Genomic DNA, 16095 nt, shown 5'->3' with positions numbered 1-16095 from the left:
GAATCAATAAAATAATGTTTGTTTGATAAATATTGTCGCCAAAAGTTTTGATTTACAACAATCGCGATCATTCAAAAGGAAGTATAATATAAAAGAAGAATGAAAATACATTAATTATGTAACGCAATGATTAGCAATTTGTGTTCCTATTTTTTAGAAGCATATCAAAATTGTGTATGGGAAATCATACTTATCTAAATCCCCATTTCTCCTCTGAAGTGTAGTAATTTATGGGTATTTTCTAAAAGTGCATATCAGAGCCAAAATCTAGCTTCATTTTTTGCGTGACAGGAGAGGTCTGCCACTGAGGACTTAACACATAAGAATTAGTGCGTGTTAAACGGTTTTTTATTTGTACCTCAGCTTGATAATATTGGTATGTATAATTCGAGCACATTTACCGGGTTAGTTTTTACAATTGCAATGTAATTCTTATTCATGTTTTGCATTACCTTACTTGGACAGAACTGAATTATAAAACATGATATGGACTTTGAAGTAAGATTCAAAAGAGCAGACAGAAATATCAACAAAAAAAATACACCGAAGTGTTATTTAAATATCAAGATGTGTTATGGATAAAAACAAACTAATAGCTCGAAATATTAATCACTTCATCCAAATACCATTAACTGATTACCTCATGATATTTCAGAACAAATTTGGATATTGTCGTCTGATATTTTGTGCTTTTATATCCTACATATAAATCAGGCCCATATCTCATTTTGCAATCTAATCACGATTGATTTACTTCTAATCCTCGTCTACTCGGGTATTTTAAAATAGGGATTGACACCATTTTTGCTTAAAATTTGGTTGGAACGAGGGCTTTGACCAATACAAGAAAACGGAAACTGCTTGCACACTTGTAACAGAACCATTCTAATGCTGTAATAGTGCAAAAATCCCCGTACGGTACTGGTTAAATTCTTTGCTACACGAACTCTTCCACACATTTTATCTTTACCACATAATTTTAATTTTCACGGAAAGAGCTATCTGAAAAACCTTTCCCGGGCACTCGAACTTTTCAAAAGATTTCAACTAACTACAATTATTCTTTAGCGCTATATAACCACACGTAGTAGCCTGGTTTTTACGCCATGTTATGGGAACAAACATTTCACAAAACGTTTGTTTGATCGCATAAACTGTCGTATGCATATTTTGACCACTTCAATTAAAGGAATAATAATTAATTCCCCGCGGCCTTAAAATAACTACTAATATTGTCCATTTAGACAGATTATAGCTCATGTATTTTGTTGATTGATATGATGATTCGGGTAAAATAATAAAAATGCGTTTTCTCAACATCGATGGTGCTGGTTGTTACGTCAACTATGAAATCATGGGCAGTACAGACGCTTAGCAGTTTTGATTTTTCGATGAAAAAACACGTGCACTATGATCGGAACCTCGGAAGTCAAGTCAAGAATCGAAAGTCAACTAATTCGAGCCATCACAATTTGTGGGTTAATAGACTGAATCAAGTTACAACACCGATGGCAACTAACGTCTAAACCAATTTTATGATCACCTAATTCATATTAAAAAAAGATTGTTATTATTCCTTTTGATAAAATTAAAGCTCTTAAGGTTTTTCACTAGATAAAAACATTTTCTCAACGAACCTTAGCATATGCCAGGAAGAACAAATTAGTAAAGATTGAGCTAAGTTATCAAAAAGTTACCTTTACTACTTTTTCATAATAAAACAAACATTTCAATAAACACTTTAAATGCGTGCGTACAATCCCACCCCCACTGTCTGGCAGTTATGTTATGGTAGAACGCTGTCTGTTTGAAAAGTCAGTTTTCATTCGGGAGTTAGAAAGTACTGGGTCTATTGCAGCTCCGGTGACCCATTTCAGACTGCCTGGTATTTCATGACCAGTCCGAGGTCACTTTTACTAACAATAAGCCCCATAGCTACCATTATCAATTGGATAATGGATCCATAAACAAACTTCCAGATTCTTCAATCCAGCACGTATTTAATTTTGAAAAGAAATTATAGTGTGACAAATTTAAACAATTTCATTAAATTAAATCTGGAATCCGGCTTCATAGCGCTGGAAGAGATTCGTCAACGCGTGATTAAATCGCACACCGCGATCCTGTCAGCAACGCTTCATCCAATCCGTGGTGAATTCACTCTTTCTGGATTCCTCATTCGCTTCAAGCTCGAAGCCACTGATATTTCATAGTGGATGTTCTCAGTCGGGATGGCGACAGCTTTCTTGACGTTCGGCTTCGGTAGTACAAATCTAAACGGTTAACACGTATACGCTGATCCAATGGGATGCGGTGAGTTTAAGGAAGTTTTTGCGGCGTTCCAAGTGATGGCCACGCCGCGTCACTACTATGTTGTATTTCTTTTTACAAATTTCACTTTCGAAAATCTTTTAATTTAAATATACATAGTCCAAGGGCCAAAAAGCACATAAAAAAGATAAAAAATGGCTGCTTTTTTTCAACATCCACTCCGTTTAACAATCTACTTTGATCCCAGCTAATCCACAACGATTTCTGGAATAATTTTAGAAACACTTTGCAAGTAGGCTAAAACGACATGCTTGGCTGTGGATGTCGGGGAAAATGCACCAAAACGCCCCTCAAAGGCAAAACGCTATTTGGGTATTTTCCCCTATTTATCAGATTTTTTTCATGGTCGTAGTAAAACTTGACCTAAAATTTTGTAGATTAGGCAAAAAAAGTGTCTTAAAATTTTCCTCATTTTGATGAAACATCTAATATTTCGGCGAGGCCTAACGCCCTAGGGAGACTTAGTTACAATGTACTACGCGTCTCCACGCACTGTTCAAACCAGAATGCTGATTGGCTGACGCGTGATGCGATGTTTTTTAATAACTGCCAGCTAGAAGGCGTTTTTCCTCATTAGTTTTCCGAATATCACCACTTCTTTGTAATGTGAATATTATCAATATGATTGTGATTTTCTATAATTTTTAGATGGCATCAGTTAGCTATATTGTTTAACAGTTAAACATGCATGTGGTAAAAAAAAAACATGAAAATCGTCACAGCTAAGACATTAAAGCAGTTTTTACTAAACTAGGGCATATTGTCCCTCCTTCTTCTCATATAGTTTGATAAGGATGATGAGTGAGAAGTTATGAGTGATGGAATATGAGAAGTAACAAATAGAAAGAGAGAAAATTTAATTCAAAAATTACACTGTAAAGCACTAAATAATTTTATAAGCATATAAGAATTGTGATCTGGAATTTGGGACATGGAAAGTAACAAGTAAAGTGGGCGATGCGAGAAGTGAGAATAGGTATTGAAAAATGAGAAGCGATACGCAAGTAGTAAAAAGTGCGTAGTGAGATGTGATAATTGAAAAGTGAGAAGCAAGTAGTGAGAAGTAATAAGCGTGATATTTCGCTTGGGAAATGAGAAGTGAAAAGCAGCAAAAGGAATATGAAAATTGATCAATAAGATGTGAGAAGTGAGAAACGAGACGTGAGAGGTAGATGGGAAGTATGGAGTGAATTTGTAGATAAGAGACTACTCAGAATAAAGTTTTTTTTTCAGCATAGATTTTTGGTCATCCAAGAAATCCCTGGACTAAGACCTAAAGATCTACACGAGTAACCAAAGATCAATTAGACTGTTTTAAATATGGTACATGTCCTTTCGGCTGTATACAATAGAATGCGTCAACGTCAGAGGTACTCGGCCGAATCTTTGTCAAAAGGTCGAAAGAATAATAGTTCGAAAGGACTAAAGGTCGGAAGAACAAAAGGTCGAGAGAACGAACGGTCAAAGGACGAAAGGCTGAAATGCAAAAGGTAGAATGATAAAAGATTGATAAAATAAGGTTTAAAAACCGAGTATAAAGATCGAAAGGACAAAAGACCGAAAATACAATACACCCACATTTTAGTTTTCGCTCAAAACCACTATTTTGCTTTCTAAAACCGATCTGAACACATTTCAGGCAAAATATTTAAAATCGCGATTTCATCAATTTCACTTTTTTAGAATTTTGTTTCTCTAGTTTAAAATAAATTCTTAACCAGATTTGAACAAGCAATGAACTTTTTATTATTGCTCGACATCAAAAACTTTTTGAGCTTGAACAATAAAATATTTTTAAAAAAAATATCAAAGTACCCGGCGGTCTTGGGCGTTAGAGGGTTACTACATAGTTAACCGTTCACAAATTACCTAACGCGAATTTGGGCAATTCCATATTTCTCACTACTTTACAGTGTAACGTAACGGTTTCTAATAATAAAAAACTCAAAGGTACAACAACAATGACAATTCTGAAAAAAATCCTTTATTTTTATTTTTGTGCCAAACACTAGAGCAGCTTAACGATATTTTCCATTAAGATGGCGTTTTAATCGATTTTGCTGTCGTCGGCGGAAAGTGAAATTTCTGGCTAGATTATTTGGTTTTGTTTCTGATAGTCATTGTGAATAAAATCGATATTTTCCGGGCTACAACTTTATACAAGAGAAGGTTTATTCGAAATTAATTTTCTTCAAAATGCAAACTTAATCGCTTGACGACGACAGAAAGTTACCTTTCGGTTGCAGAATCAAAAGCGCGTGTTCGAATGGATGAAATCACTAATAGCAACTAAGCCAGCACGGCGATGTCACCGAAACAGTCCATTTTTGCAATCAACCCTTTCTGTCCGAAAATGCTGGTCCTGAGAAGACCCAAACCTTTTCCCAGTGCGCTTTTCCAATAGATAATTGCGACCAAACACTTGTCCGAGCCTTGCGTCTAAATTTCACTTTGTGCTGTTATTGTCAGACGACTACACCGAGCAGGAGAAATTGGCTCAATAATACTTAATTATATTATTGATACCATACTCTGTTATGAACTAGCCCTGCAATCAGAGATATCCTACACAGTTGGCAAAAAAATCTGCTCTTTTATTTATCACAACTTTTAACAGTAAAATAAAATTCAATCAGTGAGTGCAACTACTGGAAGGATATTTGAGTTTTTGAAATGTCAGTTCAATCTAACAAAATGGTGCTCACCAAATACACGCGGATACATGCACAGCAAATACACCGGCGTGCATTACACGCCGGTGTATTTGCTGTGCGCGCGCTCGCGTGGCTTCAGCGTGTATTGGCCCTGACGAAAGCGAGAAAACAAAATGGGGGCCGGCTGATGCTTTTTTATTTCACCCAGCAAGGGATATAGGACGTCAATTTTGAAATGCTTATTAAAGCGTTAAAACACATTTTAGCCTAAAATTGTTCACTTTTTTGGGTTAGAAATTTAATTTACTTTCATATAGGTAACACGAAAGTTGAATTATTTTGATTAAAAAAACATGTGTAGATGAGGAGCCTAACATGTAGTTTTTCAAATTTCTAACTATACGTATTTAAAAGTTTTCAACATATCACTGTTAATAACATTTTAAAAGCATTTTAAAATATACTTCCTATACTTCACCATGTTGAAAAACAGTGATTTCACGCACACGTCTGTCGCCGCTAGATGGCAACAGCGCGGCTGCGTCAAAGCGAATTATTTCGACAGATCAAAGTGACATTTCGAAAAAATCAAATATCCATCTATTAGTTGCACTCACTGAATAAATTTTATTCGATTGTTAAAAATTGTGAAAAATAAAAGAGCAGATTTTTTACCAACTGTGTAGGACATCTCTGCCCTGCATAAAAGGTAAAATACCAAAGGAATAATATCAAAAACTAATATGCACCATTCTTGAGCCATAACATACTCTGTTATTAAATTATATTTCAATACAATTAATTGCATATTATTCGGCAACTCGGCCGTACGAAAACCATTTTTTGCATAACCAAATGCATAATCAATTATTATTTGTTTGGTATTGAAATACCTAAGCATGTTATGCCTCAAGTATTCTGCATGTAAGTTTTTGGTAATATTTTTTGGTATTTTACCTCTTATGCAAGGCTAATTCATACCAATTTCTGTAATCGAGGTCTTCGCTCCTGCTCGGGACGAAATTACTTTTCGATAAGACTCCACCATTTGGAAGCCACTGCATCGTGCGGGATCGCAACAGACGACATTTTTGTAATCAATCTGGTTCGTTGAGGTTGAATGACGACCACCGTCGCCGACGACCATGTGATGGTTTTCCCTTGGAAACGCTACCAGCGCTTTCGTGTTGTTGTGTCCGATCCGCTGCGTACGCTCTGCCTAAAATATTGTTCGAAATGAGGATTAGATCCAAATCCGTAAGTTGCTTGATTTTGATGTCCGTGCTTGCGATGCATGCACGGGATTGGTTGTTTTACTATTTCTAAACTGTTTGCTAATTTTCAATAACTAATAATTAAAAATATGTTTTCTAAGAACAATGCAATGAAGCGTTGACTTATCTTTGATCGAATGGTTCAAACAAAAAATGAAAATCTTTCGAGAAACGGCTGAGATATTCACGTTCAAAGTCTATCATGTTTTCGTGACGGTCTCCGATTTTCGCAATCGCAAAGTGTACCTCAATATAGAAAGAACAGACGTGATTCTACGTCAACAAATTTATTATATCTGTGTATATTGACTTCAAAACAAATTTTATTCCCATTTCTTTCTTTATTTCTTTGAGCACTTAGAATTGAAATTATTATCGTTAACGTTAACCCCAAAATGATAAATTTGGAATGATCATTTTGATGAAAATGAGTGAAGAACTTGTTTCAGGAATTGAAACTCTATAGTGAATAAAGCCTACCAACACTTCGATGAAAATATTGATTTGACAATATACCTCTGAAGAATGTTTTAATAAAAGGAAAGTTCTAGAATGTTATATTTTCAGGCAAAATACCAATAAATATAAATATGCGAAACTCGAAAGAACTACCAATGTTTAAAAGAAGGAAACAAAAATGAACTATTATCAGGTGAATATGCGAAACTCGAAAGAAAACCCTATGACTAAACCAAGGAAAAATTCAACAAAGAAATGTGAAATACAAATAAACATGAATGTGCAAAACAATGGTCGATTAACACTCGACGTTTCGTCTATTTTTTGTAATTTTGACTTTTGGTATACTCACTTTTTGACCCCTCGACCTTTTGACCTTCGATCTTTTGACCTTCGACCTTGTGATTTTGACCTTCGACGTTTTGTCCTATAACCGATATTTCAATCTTTCGACCTTTCGTCCTTTCCTTTTTTCTTCGATCTTCTATCCTTCGCCCTTTTTAATCAGATTTTTTGTTCTGACCTTTCGACCTTTTGCCCTTTTTACCTTTTGACCTTCGACGTTTTGTCAAATGAGGCCACTTACATCTTTGTTAGTGACAGAATGAGAAAACATATAAAGCTCAAACTCAAAGGACAGATATTGCCAATAGGCCTATAGACGAATTTCGCGCCAACCCTTCTATGGGGCTGGCAGCACCATCTCAGAATCGAATGAAACTTGGTGGGCATAAAGATATGATATTTCTAAGCCACTCTGCATACTTAGTTTTTCAAAAATTGTCAAGAGTAACATTTGATGTGGGCCTAATTTTTTTTCATGGATTTTTTATAAATCGATGTTACTCTAAAATGAAAAGACCTACAAAAAAGTGTTGTATGGCGGACTGTCGTGAAATTCCCAGAAGTTTTTTGGAAAAATATCCAAGAAATAAAATACCGATTTCTACACTGAAAAAAATTAGTTTTAAAAATTAAAATCGATATTACAAAAAAACCTCATCTCAGACATCGATGACATTTTTGCTGCAGATAGGTATTTTAATTATCTAACTTTTCTGGGAATAATGTTCCTGTGACATATTTAAGGAAAAAAAGTTTTTCTAACAAAAACTTTTTTCATGTCCATGTTGAGTGAAAATTTATCAGCGTGTTTTATGCCTACAGCGCCAATTACAGGTTCAGCAGCCTATCATCAACCAACGACACATTATGGACGTATAAAAATTTGTTTGGGAAGCAATTTAGCATAATCTAACATAATTGTGGACCAACATTTGAAAAGGGTTTATGTTTTATTTGACTTTTTGTATCGAAGTAACTTAAAAACAATTACATAAAAATAAATCCTTTGAAAACGGGCAATGTTGCCGAAACGAAACTGAAGTGATATTTAATTGTAATAGTGGAAAAGAAGATGTTGTTTTTCAGCAAAGGCTAACCACTAAACGGTGTAATTTTGATACCGTTATAAAGCCTGTAGATGATTTTGTATCGTATTTTATTTAAAAAAAATTGATAAACTTATAACTTATGACATTATTTGCAAACAACAATACACTTGTACTGTTAGATTTATCTGAAAGTTATCCATTCATTATCCAAAATGATGCTCAAGGTTGGAATAATTCGGAAAAGGCCCTTGCGAAGCTATTGATGGCACTCTCAAACGAATGGCAAAACGAGCAACTCTTGCCAAAGATTATGGAAATACTATCAAGACTCCTCGGAGTTGTACGAATGGGTGAATGGGCACGTTTTCAATCAAACAAAAATATCACTATATTACATTTATGTTATATCATGAATGAGCAATACCGCCATCGGGGGTGGCAATGGGTCTGGGGGTGAGAATGGGTCATCGCTCTCACCGCGAGCATGGATGGCGTAGAGCAAAATCGTTCAAAAAGGTCTCTTATATTTTTGTCTTCTTGTCCTCAGATACATCCATTCTACAAGCATTCTAAGTAGTTGAAACAGTGACCTATTCCACCCCCATTTGACCCATTGTCACCCCCGAAGACGGTACTCAACAAGAGTTTGATGAACTTTTCAAAAAAGAAAAAACTATAATTGGCACACAAAAGCTTCATTCTTTTATACCAATCGCTCATAATAAAATCCTAAAATATTCCAACTCAGATGAAGACCCAAAAGTCTTTGAATTGTTCGACTAAGTTTACAAATTAAATTAAACAAATAAAATTGAAGAAAAAATTTAAAAAAATGCGGAAAATTTATTATTCTTTAAATGTGCGTTTACCGGAAATCCCCCTAATGAAATTACCTACCGAGCTTCATCGTTTGGATTAAAAATGTTTATCTGATAAAAAAATCGACTCCCAATTTTTATTTTTGCTAAACCAATTTTAATCTTTACATTCATTAATTTATTTTCTCGGTGAACGAAACGCTCTTTTATGTTTCAGACTTCATTGTTCAGACAAATTTACAATAGTCCATCAAACATCACAATTTTGTAAATCTGGTCATTTGTGTGTAACATTGATATAAGCAATCTAGGAAAATATACGCCCTTTCCAAATGTTGGTCCACATTAATGTTAGATTATGCTAAATTGCTTTCTAAACAATTTTTTATACTTCCAAAATGTGTCGTTGGTTGATGATAGGCTGCTGAATCTATAATTGGCGCTGTAGGCATAAAACACGCTGATAAATTTTCACTCAATATGGACGTGGACGAGGCCCTCCTTAGCCGTGTGGTAAGATGCGCGGCTACAAAGCAAGACCATGCTGAGGGTGGCTGGGTTCGATTCCCGGTGCCGGTCTAGGCAATTTTCGGATTGGAAATTGTCTCGACTTCCCTGGGCATAAAAGTATCATCGTGCTAGCCTCATGATATACGAATGCAAAAATGGTAACATGGCTTAGAAACCTAGCAGTTAATAACTGTGGAAATGCGTAATGAACACTAAAGTGCGAGGCGGCTCTGTCCCAGTGTGGGGATGTAATGCCAATAAGAAGAAAAAGATGGACGTGAACAAAGTTTTTGTTAGAAAAACTTTTTTTTCCTTAAATATGTCACAGGAACATTATTTCCAGAAAAGTTAGATAATTAAAATACCTATCTGCAGAAAAAATTTCATCGATTTCTGAGATGAGGTTTTTTTGTAATATCGATTTTAATTTTTAAAACTAATTTTTTTCAGTGTAGAAATCGGTATTTTATTTTTTGGATATTTTTCCAAAAAACTTCTGGAAATTTCACGACAGTCCGCCATACAACACTTTTTTGTAGGTCTTGTCATTTTAGAGTTACATCGATTTATAAAAAATCCATGAAAAAAAAATAGGCCCTCATCAAATGTTACTCTTGACAATTTTTGAAAAACTAAGTATGCAGAGTGGCTTAGAAATACCATATCTTTATGCCCACCAAGCCCACCAAGAGTTGGCGCGAAATACGTCTATACGCCTTGCACATCCATTCAAAAAAGCAATTAATTACGAAGATTACCAGCTCCATCCAACTTCTGAAAAAAGGTGATATTAAAAATTAACTTACTAACCGAAGTCAAAATACATATAACTATTACTTGTCCTATAGTTTGAGTCTGATCTGAACCACCAACCCACAAGTCCTTCACGATACAGCAGTGACCGCTGTCGCTGTGCCTCATGCGTGGTAAACGTGAGAAGATTTGAAATGAACGATGATTTGAGACCTGCGAGGAACAGAAGAGTTACAAAATGGAATCAGGGAAAATCTATTAATCACGCAACACAGGTATTGTCTTTTTGCAACTTCATACATCATAAAATATTGAATGGGTTGTTATACGTTAGGCGTACGTAGTTTGTGAATATTCTTTAAATGTGAATATTCTTTCCAATCTTCCACTCCAGTCGCATGGTAGACTGGAAACCAAAGATTATTGAAGCAAAATTTATGCCCACTGGTTATTTTCTGGTATAATTGATCTTAAAAAAAGTTTAGCATGGTCAGAATTCCAAAGATCGGTTTGTAGCAAATGCCTATAAACGCATAATTTTACATCCAAAATATCCAAAATGACCCCAGCATCCAGTAAACCATCGTTCCATTATGCCAATACTCAAGATTCAATACAACAAATATAAAATTCAACAATATACAAATAAAACCGGAAAAATACTTCCTTGGGTTCGATCCGTCAGTCATTTGATGAACAAAGAGATTCGTTTCATGGTCTCCATCGTCTTTCAACACAATTTCCTCTCATCTTTTGTCACATTTCAACAGTATTCCATCTTCCAGGAATCTAACTTTAATAATTACTGGATATCAGTTACGATAAACCCGAAAAATAGAAAAAATAAATAAAACTAGACTAAAAACGTACAACAAAAACTTAATGGAAAACTGCATCCATTCGCGTTCAAAACACCGTTATGAATAAATATTTTATATTTTCTGTGCATGCAAGTACCTTTGAAAAAATGCGTTTCATCTGGCGGTTTACTTTTAGACACTATTCGAACACAGAACCGTACGCCATGCTAGTTGCAGTGGTGGATTGGAAATCAATCATGGCTTTCAGTTTATCTGAAGAAAACTTACGTCATACAGGAAGTTGATATGAAGAAAAATTGATAGAATAACCCGATGGTAAATGTGCAGAGTGTCAAATATATTTAAAAAATAATAAATAATAAATAGTTACTACAGATGCAAATATTATACTGTTGCAGCAACTCCCCAATTTCTACGAGCAAAATAAAGCACATTATTACTGCCGTCATACGCATAACTGTCCCATGTACATAGGGAATCCCAGCAAACATGGGACAAATATGCGTATGACGGAAGTATACTGCTCACGCCTTTTCTTTCAAATGGCGGGAACGGAGCGAAGAACTGCTTCCATCAATAGCACTACGGCGTGTAAGAAAAAATAAAAGGAACTTCCTCACCGGTTTCCTGCAAATCTAGTCTGAGGTTTCCGAGGATCGAATTTAAAGGCACTTCAATACTTTATAAGAACACATTAACACAATCGAAAAATTAGAAAATAAACACTTTTTGGTTGAACCGCAAACCTTACGTCGGGGAAGTGTCATAAGCACCTCCTTTCACCAATTTTCCTAGGAATCAAACTCGATAAGAAAAAATCGTCATTCCGATTACTAGCATTTGATTTTTTAAACTGTTTACGTAGCAATAAAAAAATTCAATAGTGAAACATGTTCTGCTTGTGAAGGTCTTCAAATTAAATTTATGAAGATCTAGCGATCGCAACTTCCACAGAAGGTTAATATATACCAACAAACGATTCAAGCTGGATAAGCTAGTTTTCTAAGCTACAGAAGACTATTTTTGATCATGTAAGCAAATTCAACACAAATGTTTGTTGGGATTTATGTTTTTCTATGTTTTAATACAAAACTTCTGTAGAGAGATGTATTTTTTTTTTTATAAATAACACAGAAATCAAAAATAGGTTAACCTCTTTTGTTATTTTGCACCCTCGAGATGTCATGATACCGAGTACTGACAAAACATTCCTACCCATCGATTAAAGTCAATGACCCAGTCTAGCCGTTCGCTCGGAACGGAAACTCTCCCTCATCCAGTCGTCATTCACCGAATCGACAGCGCGCGGCTTTCGTTGATGAAAGCTTTGCGGTTTGTGAAGCACGGTGTGAAATTTACGTTCCATCGTACAAAACACACTTCGTTAGACTCATTCTATCACTCTTCCCCATCCACAGAATTTCCTCCGGGACCTACTGAAGGAAGCCAAGAAGATAAACGACGTGTCAGAGGATAAATTAATTGAGTACACCGACACAATGGTAATGACTTCTGTAACAATCATCCAATTCTCTCGCTTTGCTGTTTTTTTTTATTTCATAGAGTGCGAATTCACACGTTTAATTTTGATTTCTGCTCACGTTTTCCCGCAGCTTCGGGTATTCGACGCCAACAAGGACGGTCGGTTGCAGCTCTCCGAAATGGCCAAGTAAGTACATCACGCCCGAAGTGGATGGGCCAATTACACTGTGCAATCACGGTTATTTGTTGAAGACACATTTCAATTTGTTAAGTTATAAGTAAACCAATCGTTGCTGTTCCTAGGTATTAAAAAGTTTAGGAATTTCCGATTCAACAGATAATTTCCATTCAATTAATTGCAAACTAACATCACATTTCGATATAAATTTTCTGAATGGATTGTTGAACTTTATTTTCAATAAACACAATTCTTACAGATTTGACTCGTCCAAGAGAATTTCGGCACCCAATGTGATTGAATTTTTTTGGTGGGTATGCGAAAAAATCACGCAACCACTCCAATCGAATGCGGTAAAGACTGGTGTGGTGAGCAGCCCAATTGGACGTGTGATTAAATTTATGTGGCTCTTTGCCTGGTGCGAAAGTACCATTCATGTGAAACCACTAGAAATGTTTCAAACTCTCCTCCCCAGCATACCACCGGTTGCTGACTGTTTCCACTGGAATGTGAAATATTGTCGCCCCAGAGAGTGAAGGAGGGTGCAGAAGCGGACCCAGTGAGTTATGATAACTTTATTACGGCACTTTGTCCTTCACATAGTGGGGCAGCAGGTCCCGGAAACCGAGTCCCTGCTGCTTGTTTGGCGTGACGAAGGAGACGACAAGATTGATGTCCATTAAATTAACGTGTTCGCTAAATTAGCAGCATTAGTCGAGATATTAGAAACTGTTGACACTTCTGGGAATGTGGTTGGGGGATCATCTTTTCTCGTTGAACTTTTGGTGGAGCTGCACTGAGTGAAGATTGGATTCTGTGAAGGTCAACACGCTTAACGGAGAGTCTATTAGAAGTTTCGCTGTTTGACTAAGTAGTAAGAAAATGCATCCACCTATGACGGAATATAATACAATTGATGATGAAATGTTACTAAAAGGTTTCAAATTTTGTAACGTAGACGAAGATCGCTTAACGCAATAACTCGAACTCGAAGCTTGTTTCTAAAATATGATTTATGATCCAAGCCAATGCATTCTAATTGTACAAAATTTTCACCCAGCACACTGAAGCAAATTGATTAAAATGTACACGAAAAATGTTGAACGATCCTATTTCTTCTTAGTTTCAATAGGTTTCAATGCCAATGTGGTCTTAAGGACATATTATTGCTCGCCATTTTTTGAACTTTGAATTAGAAGACAATTCCATGTAAAAAATATAAAAAAGCCCACAATCTTTTGATGCACCAATAAAAATATAAGTAAGGCTGAATTTTGGACTTTTTATATAAGGACCTTCGAATAATTTAAAAAAGTGAACAAATTTCTGTGTTAACGTTGAGCAACAACGCTTTTTAATAAAATAAAATGCGTTTTTTTTAAATATTACATACCAAGCGTTCAGAATGGTGTTTAATTTTTGTTTTCTATATTTTTGCAGATTGTTACCTGTTAAGGAAAACTTTCTTTGTCGACAAGTGTTTAAGGTAAGAGTATCTTCTTTATTATTCTCAACTGGATGTTAGTACAAAATGAAATAATTATCTGTTTATGATTGGCTTCGACTTATATCATACATTTCGAATCAAAATATATTCCAATCCATCATAATATTTAATTCACGGAAACAATTGTCATCGAGATTCATCCCACACACATATTTCAATGATAAACATGTAGTTAATCACATCCCATTCTGTTGGAATGATGTTAAACCATTAATCTCATCTCTCAGTGTCGGATGGAAATTTACAATTTAATTAATTCCAACCAAATTAAAATACATAACTTCCACGTGGGTATGTTAATGCGCTTGGCCATGCATCCATCCTGTTATGCCGTAAAGCCTGTCAGTCCACTCCGGTGGGATCAATTTACAGTAGTAGCTGCGTACACCATGAACCGGAAAAGTTAATCTGCCATCAATCCACCCCCCGGAATGAGTGGCCATACTAATCCAGTCGACAGTCGTTTGTATTCCGACTCCACCACCGTTGCGTGTCTGGTCTGGTAGGCGTCTCCCACTATTAGGGTGTTCTCAAGATATAATTTACTTCGGATTATCATAATGATCAACTATTATTTGTTTGGGTAGCATTTGACTGATTGTCGTAGAATTGTCTGATTTCATATATACTGATTTTGAGTGGACATGGAACAAATTGATCTGATCAAAATAAAAATTCATCTAAGTGAAGTTATAAAAAAAAATCAAATTTTGCTCGCCATATATTTTTTTTTTAATATTGAATGAAAAAATACATCTAAATGAAATAATAAATATACCGGAGTTGTACTTATTCTTATTCTGCGTCTCGGATGACTCGAGAATTTTCGATTTTGACACGTCTTAGGCGAGACGACCGTGTAATTTACAGGTTGACAGCTCGGCCCAGTGGCGTAGCCACGGGGCACAGTGGGATGGTTTTGAAAAAAGTGGGACATTGGTATTATCGGCGAAACTATTGATTGGAGAATTTTGACGTGTTCTGGAGGGTGTCTTTATTTTTAGAGCACTTTATTTTAGGAGTAAGAAAAACTGATTTAAAAGGGTGCACCCCGAGAAAAAATTTTTTTTTTATTTTATTGATAAAATTATTTATATTGGATGGAGACATTGTAGAAATGACAATTTCAAGACACTTTGTCGAAGACACCAACTTTTTATCTCTGAAGTAGAAAAAGTTATAGGGGTGCGAAATTAGTAACCCCTTAAAATTAATTTTTTAGCTCTAACTTTTTTATTTAAATTTTTACATTTCCACGATGTTCTACAAAGTTTTAGGTGCTTCAAAAAAACATTGTGTCGTAGAAGAGTGCTAATCGCTATCTCTTCATTTTAAGGAGCTATATCAGATTTTATAGTTTTTTAACACTATTTTTAATCGGGTATACCTTTCAGGATAGCAGGTTGTAGCAGCTATTATTTATGTCATTAGCTTCAGTAGCTCTTACTTTTTTGTTACATATATAAATCATAGGTGGGTTCAAGTGGATTCATAAAAATATTCCGCAAAATGCACCTTAACTTTTTGATCCATTATTTTGTTTCTCGGTGCATAATTTAGTTATCATTATTTTTTCCTCGTTAATTTTTCCCTGTACGCTGTCTAGGTCTAGGCCGCGCTGTTGTTTAGAAAATTTAAGTTGTGATTCGAAAACGAGCCTGTTTAAATGATTTATAGCGCGTATTTATTTCTAGGGCACTTTATTTAAGGGGTGCACCCGAGAAAAAATTTCCTCAAAATTATTTATCTTGTGCAGATACATTTTAGAGACGGAAATATTAAGATACTTTAATGAAAACACAAAATTTCAATCTTCATGTGAAGGAAATTATAATGGTGCAAAGTTGACAACCATTTAAAATTATTTTTTTCTTTTTGCCTAATTTTTTTTTTTTTTTTTAACTTTTTAATGTG

The 16095-nt window shown here is 35.3% G+C and overlaps 1 protein-coding gene across 6 annotated transcripts in view; it reads left to right on the top strand.

The window, feature by feature from the left end:
* LOC134204733 (calbindin-32) overlaps positions 1 to 16095 on the top strand; it is a 277167-nt gene that overhangs the window by 217273 nt on the left and 43799 nt on the right. For all 6 annotated transcript variants that reach the window (XM_062679534.1, XM_062679533.1, XM_062679535.1 and 3 more), the window contains 3 exons: positions 12433 to 12516; positions 12628 to 12683; positions 14115 to 14160. In XM_062679534.1, the coding sequence (XP_062535518.1) occupies positions 12433 to 12516; positions 12628 to 12683; positions 14115 to 14160 (186 nt within the window). The remainder of the gene's footprint in view (positions 1 to 12432; positions 12517 to 12627; positions 12684 to 14114; positions 14161 to 16095) is intronic.

Source organism: Armigeres subalbatus, unplaced genomic scaffold (genome assembly GCF_024139115.2).
Source record: "Armigeres subalbatus isolate Guangzhou_Male unplaced genomic scaffold, GZ_Asu_2 Contig857, whole genome shotgun sequence".
NCBI lineage: Eukaryota > Metazoa > Arthropoda > Insecta > Diptera > Culicidae > Armigeres > Armigeres subalbatus.
The sequence above is the reverse complement of the archived record's forward strand: the minus strand, read 5'-3'. Positions and strand labels throughout refer to the sequence as shown.